This window comes from Micromesistius poutassou (genome assembly GCF_964030765.1).
Source record: "Micromesistius poutassou genome assembly, chromosome: 22".
NCBI classification, from domain to species: Eukaryota; Metazoa; Chordata; class Actinopteri; order Gadiformes; family Gadidae; genus Micromesistius; species Micromesistius poutassou.
Window position 1 is genome coordinate 9,580,514 of NC_140292.1, and position 15,546 is coordinate 9,596,059.

The window sequence follows — 15,546 nt, forward strand, 5'->3', positions numbered from 1 at the left end:
GTAGGTCTGTGCTTGGGCTACTGCTACCCACTCTGGTGCCCGTTTATGTAAGTCCCTGCCTGTCACTGTTTCTCCACTAGTGAGATTTGTTATCTTTGCTGATTACCTTTGCTACTAGCTAGGCTGGCTATATAAGCCTGTTGTTCTGGTTATTGCCCGGCTAAGCCGCCCCCCTTCATAGTCAAGCGACATAGATACCGGTAGCTATGTAATGTTAATATACAGGTTTTGTGGCTTGTGTGTGCATGTTGAAATTTGAAATTTTCGGCCGAAAATGGCCCAAAAGCGCATTTTCGGCTTTCGGCCAAAACACTTTTATCACCGAAACAACACGGCCGAAACAGGAAATTGTGATGACGCAAACAAAAACCGCGGCCAGCACACGCTTGTCTGGATAAGCGCCTCTGCGCCAACAAGTCTGCGGTGTGGGCATATTTCCATATATCTGAAAAAGACCCACGGATCAGCTACAACCTTGTTTTCATCCAAACGAGCCGTCTTTAGTGACGGCTTGCTATGAGACAGCTTTCATGAGCTGTCGGCTATCAGCCGCGAGTTTAGGGACCGTCCGCAAAGTGCCGACAGCTTCTATGAGTTGTCGGCTATCATCCGCAAGTTAGTACACAGTCATAGCTATAAATGCAATGGTAGGCCTACTAATAATTGGCATAATAATTTATTTCGGTGTTTCGGTTTTCGGTTTTCGGCCTTGGTTTCCTCATTTTCGGTATTCGGTTTCGGCCAAGAATTTTCATTTCGGTGCATATATATATTAGGGGTGTAACAAAAACCGTTTTGAATCGGAAAGTCGTTTTTGATTTAAAAGATGTGAATCGAACTGAATCGAATCGTTCCAGTTTAAAAATTTATCGTTCCTGAATCGTATCGTACCCCATGTATCGAGATACGCATCAAATCGTCTTTTATTGGAGAGATGCACACCTCTAACAAATACACTTCTTCTCTAGTCTTTGATAAATCTTTTTGAAGGAAATGCCACATTTACAAGTTAATTCATTTTGTGAAATGATTGTCTACTTTCAACAAGAAATCCATTGCATCATACCCTCTCGAATTGAGCCGTGCCACATCGAATCGAAATCCTTCTGAATCTAACTGAATCAAATCGTTCCATTTTAAAAATTTATCGTTCCTGAATCGTATCGTACACCATGTATCGAGATACGCATCGAATCGTCTTTTATTGGAGAGATGCACACCCCTAATATAGATAGATAGATAGATATATATATATAGAAAGATTTATGCTTGGGTGTAATGTGTTTTCTGTGCCTGATTTATAACAAAATAACTAATGGGGTTACAGAACCAAATACAGTTCTGTCCGTTAATTCATGTTTATTTGAATGGGATATTTCCGTCCAAATTTAAAGAATCAGCTTTGACCCTTGTGAACGAATAATCAAATATTTTGACTGTTCTGACCCATCCCTAATTTCCAGTATTCAGAAGATGGAAATCAAAAGATTTCTCTTGTAAAGGGGAAAATCCCATCTCCGAGAGAGCATTGCGCTAAGATTCTCATTAGGAAACGAGCATGTGTCGTTGGCGGAGTGCAAGAAGGAAGTAGACCTTTATTGGTGAGAGAAGAGCACTTTATCTTGATGGCTGCTGTAGTAAACAGACAAGCTGTAGTCTACCAACACAAAACTACCGCCACAGAACCGATTAGCATACGCAGGGTAGAATTGATTCAGAGCATGGCAATTATTTTGTGTAATCATTTTCTTTTTTTTTTATTAATGGAATTGGTATCACAAACTCTGTCTCTTTTCATTAACGCCAAAGTCTTTACCCACGCTGCTCATTTCAGCCCAATAGTCCCTCAAGAGTTTCAGCTTTCATTTTTTTCATTAGGTGTTCCCTGCACAATGACCACAGCTCTAATCCCCAGGCTAACTGTGTGTTCACACCGCACTTCGCCCCACGACACGTTTCAATGCAAAGTGAACGTAGAGACGCGTATCGGGCGAAATTTTTTGTCGCCGGGACCCGCGACAAGATTTGATTGACGGGGCGACAGTTTTCACCAAGACGGGCGGGCGCGTTCACGTGGATTTTGTCGCGCGAATGAGCGACAGCTTTCGCAGAAGTTGAAATATTTCAACTTCTTCGCGGCATTCGCGTTGAAACAGCCAATCAGCGTTCACTCCCTGTGGGTAAAGTAACGTAAAACAGCCAATCAGCGTTCACTCCCTGGGTGACGTCACGTAATACAGCCAATCACCGTTCAACCGTTCAGTGAACCGCAGCTTGGAGGAGAAAGTGATTGTTGCCGTTTGTGACTCCCGGAGCTCTATATCTATATATAATATATAAATATCTATATCATATAATATATACGATATATATAATATCACGGCACAAAGCGGTGTGCGCCTCCGGATTATATTATTAACCCATAAACGACGGGCATTCCGACGTCTCTCCCTCTTCCACAACAGGTACAGACACACATCTCGGCCATGGTTGATGAGAATGAATTGGCATGAATGACCGTTGGCAGGCAAAACGCTCCGCGACACGTTTCAGTGCACACATTAAGCACAGCGACAGATTTCGCTGAGTCGCGCGACAACATACGCAGCTTTGCGCGAACAGGCGAAAATTGTCTATTTTGGTGTGAACGGTAAGGGTGGTGTATCAGTCGTGACAGGTGTGGGGTGCAGGTGTCGACCAGTCCTAAATGATTTTCGGGGAAGAAGTGAAGCCCAACACAAAAAATGCTGTGCCATTACAAAATGGCCATACCATTTTATTTATGATAATACTTTTATTTGTATCGCAGCTTTTAAAAAATATGTTGCTTTAACATATGCAATAAAAAGGATCACTTAAAATTTACAATGGATCTAAAGAGGCAGGGATTCCTTAACAAGAAGTCTGAAAATGAACTATTAACAAAAGAAAATCTACAGTCATTTGTTTTTGGGCTGTATCATGCAACTATAAAAATTCATCAAGATGAACATGTTCCTTAACTTCGGTGTTCTATATAATTCAGTCCCACCAGGGTTTTCCATTGGGGTCAGAGAGAACACTGAAACATTGTACTTTGCATACTTCTTAGCCTAGCGAGAACACCTTTGCAGCGATAAAAAGCCTGTGTGTGTGTGTTGGGAGTAGTATGGCTGGATGCCGCTACTTTATATAGCTGTGGTGCCCCACCTCTGGTTAGACCAGAGGATGTGCTGTATATGTTTCCACCTAGCATCGGGACGCCTCCATATCACGGCCTCCTTCAGGCCTAATATTTAGTCTGCGTAAAACTACTAGAACTTTGGTTGGAGGCTCAAAACGTGGCCTGTTGAGACCATCGGGATCTCTGAGTTCACTTTTTTTCCTTTTCTTAAAAAACTTCAAACGGTCGGCCAAATCAGCTCCAGGTCCTTTCGGTGTGAAACGTGCTAGAATCAATTTCAAAAAGTTTTTGAACCCCAAAAGGACCAGAAGCTCTTTCTGAAGCATATAAGCTGTATATGTGGTTGTGTGTATTTCCTTGACGCAACAGCAATGATGTCGATCAAACCATGCTTTGTCTTGAGCGGTTGCGAGTGTTAATGCGTGTTTCCTTCCCTCCTCAGGGCATACTCCCTGGTGGACTCCAGCCAGGTGTCTACGTTCCTCATCTCTATCCTCCTAATAGTCTATGGCAGCTTCAGGTGGGTGCCTGCAGGTCGCGGAGAACACACTCACATTTATACATAGCCTTGCATGCTAAAGTTAGTTTCCTGCTTTTCAAGGTTAGATGTTTGTGGAGGGGCCCCTCTCCCAGCAGATGGTAAAGCTAAATGCTAGTCTACCAGGGCTGTATAACGTTATTAGTTTTGGTGGAGGGTAGTAGACCCCTGTGTTAAGTATAGGCCCCGGTGTTGTGATAACACCAGGAGGTGGTTATTAAGGTGTTTAGTGAACTACGCATTTATTATAGTTTGCCAAAACATTTCCATCGGGCATCGCCTCACACCAAGACAATAGAATAGTTAGGATTGCTACTGGATAGAGGAAACTGCCTAATTTGTTGGTAATAAACGGGATGTCAAAACCAAATGATACCTTTCTAAACCGGTAATGTAGAATGAACAGACAATGTGTGCAATCAAGTTGGTCTGATTTAGTACAATATTGAATTCCACTTTTTACACCCTTTTTAATCCGTGTGTGGGTTTGGCAGGTCATTAAACATGGACTGTGAGAACCAGGAGAAGGATAAGGATGGAAACCCAACCACCCCAGGAGCCTTCAACAATGGAGGCACAAACAACAGTGAGTTATATGAACAGGCATCAGACACCATGTATACACCTATATCACCAGAGGTTTATGTAGAGCTCCACCACCAGTTTGAGCGCACCGTGCTGTACTGTACCGTGCCCGAGGATGGGCCTTCTCTGAGGTCGGGTTGATGGCTGATGTTCGGAGCGAGAAGTTGTGTCTCAAATTGTAGGAATATTGACCAATAAAAAGACGATAAACAATGTTCTTGTGTATGAGACGCACAGCCATGCACAAAGATAAGGGCTTGAGTTCTCAACAGCTTGATTCTGTATTCTTTGTTCGTTCCCATAACTATATAAGCCTAATTAAAAACAGTAATGAAGGTTTAAAGGAAGCACACCGCCGTGATTGTTAGCTTGACAATATTCTCTTGCAAAACAAAATAGCTTGTTGAAAGAGGACAGATATCATTCAATCAATTCAGATTTTATTTCCCACTATTACATCGATGGTATCGATTTTCATCACGTTGTTTTTCCTAATGAGCTATTGAGATTAGGAAAAAGGGGGGGGGGGTGGATTCGATCGTCAAACTGGATTAATCATCGCTGATATCGTTGTGTGGCACCTTCCGTCTGAAACAACCCAAATGTATGAAATGCGTCTCAATCAATCCTATTTTATGGTAGGCTATAATATAAAACTAAATTGGCAAGAAAAGTGTGAGGGTTGTGTCATCGACACAAGATAAGCATGTCTTCAGTTACCTTCAAGCGGTAACTGAAGCACCGTGCTAAGGGAAGTGCTGGCGTGCCATGCCGGGCCAGTATCGTATAGTGGTAAAAACGCCATATAAATACTTAATATGTATACATATTAAGTATTTATAGATGTATACATATATATGTATACATCTGTATTCAAAACTAATAGTGACCTGTATCATCAGGCCAAAGACAAACGGGCATAAACACTATATACAGTACCTATATCACTATATGCGTGCGTATATCACTATATACACGCAGGCTGTATGTGTGCCATGTTGGGTGTATAATCAAAGCCTTGGTTAATGTGCTCGGGGATACAGGTCACACCCGACAACGACTGCCACTTTCGATTCCTGCAAACGATTATCTAGGATTGATCCGTTTTATATTGGTTATGTTATTAGTCATGTAGTCTATAGAAGGCCATGGATAGTGATAGAGGCTCATTATAGAGTCCACAGTGATGAGCTGTTTGACAAGCAGCAAAGACTAAATTAAAGTATACATTTTATAAAAATGACAAGGGCTGTGAGCGAATACTCACATCACCGATTACCACAGAGCGCTTTGCCTAGATAAATAACGCATAACAATGTATCGTCAAACTGATCAACATCCTGTGGCTGGATGGCCGGGGGTTTGAGTTTCTGTCTCACTGTGTGTGTGTGCGTTCGGTGTTTCCTGGCATTTTCCCAGGTATTCAGACCATCGACTCCACGCAGGCTCTGTTCCTGCCCATAGGAGCCTCGGTGTCTCTGCTCGTCATGTTCTTCTTCTTCGACTCGGTACAGGTGGTCTTCACCATCTGCACTGCAGGTAACACACTCACTCACACTCACACCTCAACACGTACGATTTTTCCGCATTACGTTTACTCCAAAAGTAGAACGTGCAGTCTGCCTCAATGGGCGAGATGTTGAACTGATTGACGGCGAACGGCGTTTCCTTTGGTTTCTGCATCTGTTCTCCCATCGCCCACGACCCCTGCTCAGAGTGTGAGGGGGGGAAAACGCGGGGTCGGGCGATGCCTCAGCGGGCGGCAGTGGTGTGCGTGGTGCTCATTTAAATGGGGACTCGCTGCGGCGTTGCCTTCAATCCAGCGTGCAGGCCGGGGAATAAGTTTGAGCGCGAGCCATCGTGTCGGAGGATCAGCAGCCCGCATTGACAGGCGGAGGAGAACTTTGTCAAACTCACCGCAGGCAGCGAGTGACTGACGGCCGGGCACGCGGACAAAGGGAATCTTCCCCGCGCTCTCAGAAGCTTCCACTTCCATGAGTAAGACCGCAGGAGTGTGTCGGGAATATTTCATTTGTAAAAGAAAAAGCGGAACGCGAGGGGGGGGGGGGGGGGGGGGGGGGAGACCATTACTAAAGCTGTCATTCAGCGGAGGAACCTTTAAAATGGGGGAAGAGCTCAAAGGAAAAATGGCTGAGGTGGAGTTTTCTAAAGCTGGCCTTGGAGGATAAGGAGAGTGTCGTACAGTCAGTCTCTGAGACGCGGCCGTGCAGGACAAGACTCTGTCGCCAGCGCCTCTACAGCGCTGGGCCGTTATCGCACCCTCTCTGTTCTGTTTTAAAGATCCCAATCGTCCGCTGCGAGGAACAATAGGTACAAAGGCGTTGTGTAGACGTCGCCCATCAACAAGATGAGACGGATAACCGCTGTGTTTTTAGTGTCCCTACGACGGTGATGTACCTGACAATGAGCCGGGAGTATAGAAGGCCCGGGCGACCTGCTGCAGGGCGGTGCCTGTTGTGGACCTGGTGCAGGCCTGGTGCCTGTTGTGGACCTGCTGCAGGCCTGGTGCCTGTTGTGGACCTGGAGCAGGCCTGGTGCCTGTTGTGGACCTGCTGCAGGCCTGGTGCCTGTTGTGGACCTGGTGCCTGTTGTGGACCTGGTGCAGGCCTGGTGCTTGTTGTGGACCTGGTGCAGGGCGGTGCCTGTTGTGGACCTGGTGCAGGCCTGGTGCTTGTTGTGGTGCCTGTTGTGGACCTGGAGCAGGCCTGGTGCTTGTTGTGGACCTGGTGCAGGCCTGGTGCTTGTTGTGGACCTGGTGCTTATTGTGGACCTGGTGCAGGCCTGGTGCTTGTTGTGGTGCCTGTTGTGGACCTGGAGCAGGCCTGGTGCTTGTTGTGGACCTGGAGCAGGCCTGGTGCTTGTTGTGGTGCCTGTTGTGGACCTGGAGCAGGCCTGGTGCTTGTTGTGGTGCCTGTTGTGGACCTGGAGCAGGCCTGGTGCTTGTTGTGGTGCCTGTTGTGGACCTGGAGCAGGCCTGGTGCTTGTTGTGGTGCCTGTTGTGGACCTGGAGCAGGCCTGGTGCTTGTTGTGGTGCTTGTTGTGGACCTGGTGCAGGCCTGGTGCTTGTTGTGGTGCCTGTTGTGGACCTGGAGCAGGCCTGGTGCTTGTTGTGGTGCCTGTTGTGGACCTGGTGCAGGCCTGGTGCTTGTTGTGGTGCCTGTTGTGGACCTGGAGCAGGCCTGGTGCTTGTTGTGGACCAGGCTCGGGCCTAATGCCTTGTCCCGTCAAGCTCAACTGGCAGAGCGTGGAAATAACACGGTCGGGCTTGGGGGGGGGCCAAGCCACCCCTGCTCAGGATGGGATGTAGGCTACCACGGTATCACAAATGGCATACTGTATGGATGGATGGATGGAAAGGGAACAAGGAGCCAGGGACACCTTTCCCTCGTGCACGAGCCAACCAAGGCTGTTAAAAAGAATCAAGAGCAGCGAGCGCGTGAGCTGACACGGAGAAGAGGCTGGGGGAAGGGCATGACGATCCCAAGTTAATACGGATGATGTCGGCGTCCACAAGCTATTCAAGGACTCATCCGTACGAGAGGGCGTGCGTGTCTGCGTGCGTGTCTGCGTGCGTGTCTGCGTGCGTGTGTGCGTGCGTGTGTTGTTCAAATAGTTTGAAGCGCTGGGAGGCAGCGTGCGAGTGCGTGTCTGCAGCTCTGTGAGGAGCCGCTACCTCCAGGCGGTGGAGCTGCGGAGAGGGAGAGACGCAGCGGATTGGAGGGCCGCTGCATGTGGGCCGTCTCGGGGCCCCGGCAGGACGGGGCTGATGGTGGGAGAACAGGAGTGCCTGTAATGAGGCTTAAACACAGCCATCAGTGCAGGGCTGGCCCGGATACATAATTTCAAGCTTTGAATATTCGTTAGGGTTTCCAAACGAATAAACCAAAGTTTAAAAATAGAGTACATTCCCAGTTTATCTTCCCCTCCCTGAATCAGAGCTGGCTTATAGCAACTGCTGCGGATAGCACTGTTGCAGGGTCAGGTTATCAACTGATCGTTTCTCATTTCCACAGTGTACTTTCGATCACGCAGATAGTAAACCAAGTTCTGTAGGATTGCTTGGTTGACGCATTTGGTTTCAAGTCGACTCATCGGTCCAAAGTCCAACCCGGTTGCGGAGGAGCTTTAGTGCAGCCCTCACTGCCTCCAGTATGAGAGTAGGCCTGCAAAACGGGTTGGTTTGAACAAAGAGCCTAGTTTTTATGAAATTGCACAGCAGGACTAGAGCTATTCATTAGAAAATAAATCAACCGGCCACTATTGTGTGGGACGCATCGGTGTAAAAGGATAAAAGATTGCTACCTGTTCTATTCATGTTTATTAAATTACCTAGTTTAATTACCAGTGGCTTTTAGTTTAGCTTTTTGGTGTCATTTGGCCTCTTTGGTCATTGAAATATCTGGTAATTACATTCATTATTAAACCCTTCTAAAGCCATTACTCCCCCCCCCCCCCGCTGCGCCTGCTGCATCCTCTCACTTCTATGGTCACCACTGAGTGGTGGGAGCGCCACCATGGAGGACAACATCCTATGCAGAACCACAGAACATTGAAAATATTATTATTATTATTACAACCAGTTAGGTGAAGGCTGGTCTCTGTCGTTCTTGCCGTCTTTCACACTAGACAGCAGGTGGCAAAGGGCTTCTGAAGTGTTTGAATGACGTTCTAATAGCCAAATGCAAAATTTAGGAAGTATAATCCAGTCGTCCCATGTCTGGCCATTTGGCTGTTGCATACTGTTGCCTAAACAGTATGCTGACATGAGGTTCAGACTGAGGGACATCTCCCACTCACGCATACGTAAATATTTTAATTTATCCCTGAGACTTATTGGACTAAAAATGTAACCTAACCTTCTACCTGCGGTTTGCAAATATGCATATTTTTTGTTTTTGTATTTCAACACTGAATGGAGATCTGAATACCTCTCTAGCGAACGATTATTCAGCAGCCTCTGCTCTACATCACTGTGCAGAGAATCTCGGAAGACCTAAACTAGGAGACAGACTGAGCCCGTTTGCCAAGAGACAGCCGATGCCAAAGGACTGTGGCTGCTGAGGAAGAGCTGTCACGCCACTGTTTTCATCAGACCTTTTCTTCTAGTGTTTAGTCTCCCGTGTTTATTGTTCTGAACGGAATAGACTTCTGCATATGAGCAAATCAATGCCCTGATTAAAAAGTGAGAGTTGGGCATGAAGGAATTCCAGTTAACTATGGTCTAATTAGTTTTATTTAAGAAACTTATTCATTGGAGTGCTATAATGGGTTTTATTAGTGTTCAAGTTGGGTTGATTTACTTTAATTGATTTAAATTATGTGCCTAGTTTAATTCAACATTTGTGTAACATTGACAATATTTTTCTCTTTTATCCTCTTATATCCTGAATAAATGTATTTTTGGTCGTCTCTCGGAGTCAGTCGGTCCTCTAGTATCCACGGTGATTGTGTTGGGCACAGACATGGAAGGCAGTGACTGGGACTCCACTGCCCTAGATGGAGGAGGATAATGATGATGATGGGGTTACCCTTCAGACACTAAACTCATCCACCAGACCAGCAGTCATTAAGCTTCTCTGTCGGGGTTCACTGCTCACCTGTTGCTTCTCTCCTCTCTGTCCTTTCAGTTCTTGCAACAATCGCATTTGCGTTCCTCTTGTTGCCAATGTGCCAGTACCTGACTAGGCCATGCTCACCACAGAACAAGTAAGGACAATCTTATGTGTGTTTCTGTCTGTCTGTCTGTCTGTCTGTCTGTCTGTCTGTCTGTCTGTCTGTCTGTCTGTCTGTCTGTCTGTCTGTCTGTCTGTGCCTCAGTTTCACCTCTTCTAGCCACGTTTCAATTATCTGCTAGGCTAATGCGGTAGTCCTCGCTCTGTCCTCCCATGCAACATAATGTAACCGCATTTGAATAATTACTCTGTATGAAAAATATAATTTAATTCACAAATGGGATTCATTGTCCATTACGAGGCATCCCTACGCCCGCATCAATGAGACGGGGGAAAATGCACGCGTCGAGGCAGCGTTCACGCTCATCAAACACTGACATGCACCAGGAATGCACCAACGCTGTCTACCTCCCCCTTAATTCGGCGGTAGCCGCTGAACCTGTGTACCACCCTGTGGCCCCAGGAATAGCCGTGAATAAACTGCCTTTATTGGGAGTTCACTCGCATGGAGGATCAGCGGTGAAATCGAAGCTCCTGCCTTCTCCCGTCTGCGTTTGTCCTCCGGGTCTGCGATGCACGCCTCTGTGTTTTTAAATATTTAAAATCGGCAGGTCCAAGGTCAACCCATCCATCGTAGGCTCCGATCGCGGGCCTCCGATATAATAACGCACTGCGTATCCTAGACAACGCAGTAAACTCCCCGAGCCCTCTGTGAGCAACCCATAGACGGTACCGGTGCAAGTCATAAATAAATGTAATGTAAACGAAGGCACCAGGTGGCGTCTCACACTACAGATCAGGGGTTGAATTGTCTTGTTTATTGTGGGGTGGGGGGTGGAGTGCTGTGTTGACGGGGTGGGGGCCCTGCAGCCTCTTCGGTGCACTCACGTTTGTTTGTGTTCATTTCTACTGCAGGATCTCCTTCGGGTGCTGCGGGCGATTCACCCTCGCTGAGCTGCTGTCCTTCTCCCTCTCGGTCCTGTTAGTGCTTATCTGGGTGCTCACCGGACACTGGCTGCTCATGGATGGTGAGTGCGGGGGCGCGTTGGACTCAAAAGCATGCACTAATGAAAGGGAAACTTTCCTTTTGAAGGGGGCCATGAAAGAGTGTTGATAGGAGGGCAATATAATGAATTCAAACTGGTTTCTTTATGGAGAGAAATAAATGTAACTGGGGGGAAGGCGATTGTGCATTTCACTGGTGGCTTGGCGAAGCGGCGAATACCATAGATAAGATGCAACGCTCAAAAGAATGTGGAACAAATGAGGAGAAACTGTCGACTATTCCACAGAACAAACAGGTGCTGACCGAAGCTTAATAATGACGGTCATACTGCATGCTGCTCTTCTCAGCAGCTCGCTGTGGACCTGTTTTAGACCAGGTGTACATTAATGAAACGTATATAGTTAAACGATTTTGGGGCTTTTTATGTGACCCGCCCCGAGAGTCGAGGGTTAGCCAAAATAAATGAAGCTAGATAAATCTCAAAGCAATTTCTGTAACGTATCCGAATACACGTAATAGATAATCAAGTATATATTGCTTTATCTCGTTGAATCCAACAAGAACCGCTTGGGTCTGGATAAAATATTTTTTTTCAATTTGATCCAATTCTGTTAAATATGAATAAAAACATAACCCTCTTTTCTTCTTAAGGATCAAACCCAGTTTTGAGGTGGTGCATAAAGGTGTGTCAACGGTTCTTGTTGCTCCTCAGCTCTGGCCATGGGCCTCTGCGTGGCCATGATCGCCTTCGTGCGGCTCCCCAGCCTCAAGGTGTCCTGCCTGCTGCTGTCTGGCCTGCTCATCTACGACGTCTTCTGGGTGAGACCTGTCCTCCACCGCCCCAGTTACACCACCACCACCACCACACCTACCTACACCCTCCACCACCACCACCACCTACACCCTCCACCACCACCACCACCTACCTACACCCTCCACCACCACCACCACCTACACCCTCCACCACCACCACCACCTACCTACACCCTCCAACACCACCACCACCACCACCTACCTACACCCTCCATCACCACCACCACCACCACCTACCTACACCCTCCATCACCACCACCACCACCACCTACCTACACCCTCCATCACCACCACCACCTACCTACACCCTCCATCACCACCACCACCACCTACCTACACCCTCCACCACCACCACCTACCTACACCCTCCATCACCACCTACCTACACCCTCCACCACCACCACCTACCTACACCCTCCACCACCACCACCTACCTACCTCCACTACCACCACCACCTACCTCCACCACCTCCACTACCTCCACTACCACCACTACCTACCTCCACCACCACCACTTACCTCCACCACCACCTACCTCCACTACCACCACCACCACCTACCTCCACTACCTCCACCACCTACCTCCACTACCACCACCCCGCCTACCTCTACTACCTACATGCCACCTACACCTCCACTACTACGCCACCACTACCACCCCACCTACACCACCACCTACCTCCACTACCTACACCACCACCTCCACCCTACCTACACCACCACCACCCCACCTGCCGCCACCCTACCTCCACCACCACCTTACTTACTCCGAAAACCAATCCCTCCACACTGTGGTGGGTGTGGGTGTGCGTGGTTTATTTAGCATAACAGTTGGCTTTACCTGGCTTCACTTTGTATCTTGTTGTCAACAGTGAGAGTGTGAGCCGTGTCAGAATACAAGCCCTGTGGGTGACGAGGCTTCCTACTATTACTCAACATGTGTCGGGTTAACTGCTCCCAGGTGCAGGCTATCCACATCTGAACCCCCCTCTCACCTCAACGTCCCTTTGTTGTGGTTGGGTTTTTGGCATACATTTGGTAAGCCATATTGAGTGTGTATTACTGGCATGGATCTCCTCCATGGTGGCGTGTGGACGCCTATCGAAATGCGTATTTGTCATCGACACCTTTGGGAGGAAGAGGGATGAGAGGTTCACATAATGGAGAGCCAGGAATCTGCTGCTCACTGTTATGCAACTCACCCTCGAACTGAAGGGTCTTCCTAGAAAATCCAGATGAAGAATCAATAGGGAGGCATCAGATGGAGACGGAGACAGCCTTCAGTATCCAGAGCAGAATGTTGGAAGTTCATTCAGACCATTAATTCGTTCATCCTATAAACTCTGCAGGTTGATACAGACATGGTATTTGCAAACGTTATCCCAAGATCAAGAACAGATTGTGGCCCAATTTGTGTTTTTTTTATAATAGGAAAATATTTCTAGCAAAGTCTTGAGTAAATACTTAGCTTGCATGGACGAGGGCTTGTTAATGTACTGTGGTAGACACCAGAGCCTCCTGCTGTTAGCAGGATACTGTTACACTATTATCAGTCCAGGCTGTGTATATGCTGTAGAACTAGCACAGCCATCTGTCAGTCTAGCTAGTGTGCATGCTATAGAACCAGCACAGCTATCTGCGCGTACAGGAAGCATACATGCTATAGAACACGCGTGGGGTATCTTGGTGGAGAGTGCTAGTGTTCTGTGCGTCAGTTGGCATCCTTTACTGAAGGGATGTGAACCTTGAACTGAAAGAAGGAGAAGCAATACAATGTCTAGATACTTGTCCAAAGTGTCTTCAGGTTCGTTATAATTGATTTATGTTGCATGAATGATGAGGTAGGCAGAGCCATCTTCCTCCAGGAGGCCTTGAGTTATTCTACATACTGTAGGCATCGAGGATCGAACCTGATACCCTTTTCACTGGCGTGTGAAACACCCCCACCATTAGACCGACCTAGCTCCCATCCCATTCCACCCCTGCGTGCCGGGTCATAAAGGGACTCGATGTGCACCGTTATCACTGCTGCGGAGAGCGCTTTGCGGTTTGAGTGCGTCGCTCAACTTCCTGCTGCTCCGCTCTCCCCCCCCCCAGGTGTTCTTCTCCGCCTACATCTTCAACAGCAACGTGATGGTGAAGGTGGCCACGCAGCCCGCCGAGAACCCCATCGACGTCCTGTCCAGGAAGCTCCACCTGGGGCCCGGCATGGGCCGGGACGTCCCACGCCTCTCCCTGCCCGGCAAGCTGGTCTTCCCCAGGTCAGGACGCCTCGAACGCTCAGAGCAGACTCTACGGAGTCTGCTCTGAGTCACGGTCTGAAGTCAGACGAGATCGAATCTGGCTGAATCACTTTGTTTTTGCTTCATGTTAGTTTAGACCAATCAGGACGCTCGAGGCTGGGATCTGTCGGTGCGTCATCGCCACATGGCGAACACAAACTCAGCCAAAACTATTAGACCTTCACGGTCTGGAATCACGAGGCAAAACATCCTGTCCAGATGATGTTTAAAGACATGCGTTGGTCTCTGTAAACGTTTCAAATCTTGAGGACTTTTTATCTAAAGGTTAAGTTTAATTAATTGACTGGATCCTAGATTATTCAATAAAGTGCCGTCTGTTTCCACAAGTGCCCTCCGGCAAAACAAGAGGGTGCTGAGATGCTACTCTCAGCAGCAGGACAAGTGGGTGATTTGACCCCCGCGCTCCAGTGAAGGGCTCATGAGAGGGGGGTGCTCACCCTCAGCACCGCCCTAGCTGGAGCCGTCCGGTCTTGTCCGACCAAACCAACATTTGGTGTCGGTCTGCTTCATTAAGCACTGACCGTTTTGTCAGTTTAATCATTTGTTTGGACCACATAATTAAGCAATTTAAGGTATTTATCTTCTTGACCGACATGTGCAATACTATAATTTGTAAATAATATGTGGGCAATACTACGAGTCATCCTAATGAATATCTGTGTTCGCATCCAAATGTTACACTATTGTTGCTCACCTGGTAGAGCGCGTACCATTAAGGCAGAGACCCAGGTTTGATTCGACTGCCGCCATTAGCTGCATCTCTCTCTCTCTCTCTCTCTCTCTCTCTCTCTCTCTCTCTCTCTCTCTCTCTCTCTCTCTCTCTCTCTCTCTCTCTCTCTCTCTCTCTCTCTCTCTCTCTCTCTCTCTCTCTCTCTCTCTCTCTCTCTCTCTCCCCCCCCCCCACACACACATACCTGTCAAACTCTCACGGTCTCAGTCATGAGTCAAGCTTTAAACAACGTCATGCTATAGCGTTAATAAGCAGCCTGGGCAGCACTCCTCTGGATGGACGGGTGCTGACGGTGCGGCGCGCTGTGTGTTGCAGCTCCACGGGGAGCCACTTCTCCATGCTCGGGATCGGGGACATCGTGATGCCGGGGCTGCTGCTGTGCTTCGTGCTGCGCTACGACAACTACAAGAAGCAGGCCAACGGGGAGGCGGCCACGCCCGGCCGCATGCAGAGGGTCTCCTACTTCCACTGCACCCTCATCGGATACTTTGTGGGTAAGGAGCAGGACGGGGGGTGGAGGCCGGCGGGTCAGAGGCCGGCGTCCGGTGAAGGGGGTCATGATGTGGTCAATGGCGGAGGAGATGATGGTGGTGGTGGCGGCGGTAGGGAACGTTGGGTCAGAGGACGGCGTCCTCGATGAAGATGGAGAATCCAGTTGCTCTCTCATCCCTCAACCCAGAGACAAATCAAATGGTTTTGTTTTTCAAATCTGCAG

At 48.0% G+C, this 15,546-nt stretch overlaps 1 protein-coding gene across 2 annotated transcripts in view; it reads left to right on the top strand.

Annotated features, from left to right (window-relative positions):
• sppl3 (signal peptide peptidase 3) overlaps positions 1–15,546 on the top strand; it is a 34,976-nt gene that overhangs the window by 13,119 nt on the left and 6,311 nt on the right. Inside the window, exons 2-9 of one of the 2 annotated variants that reach the window (XM_084486094.1) lie at positions 3,606–3,683; positions 4,196–4,287; positions 5,694–5,825; positions 9,935–10,013; positions 10,895–11,007; positions 11,698–11,804; positions 13,896–14,059; positions 15,147–15,325. In XM_084486094.1, the coding sequence (XP_084342220.1) occupies positions 3,606–3,683; positions 4,196–4,287; positions 5,694–5,825; positions 9,935–10,013; positions 10,895–11,007; positions 11,698–11,804; positions 13,896–14,059; positions 15,147–15,325 (944 nt within the window). The remainder of the gene's footprint in view (positions 1–3,605; positions 3,684–4,195; positions 4,288–5,693; positions 5,826–9,934; positions 10,014–10,894; positions 11,008–11,697; positions 11,805–13,895; positions 14,060–15,146; positions 15,326–15,546) is intronic. The other variant, XM_084486095.1, reaches the window with a different exon arrangement.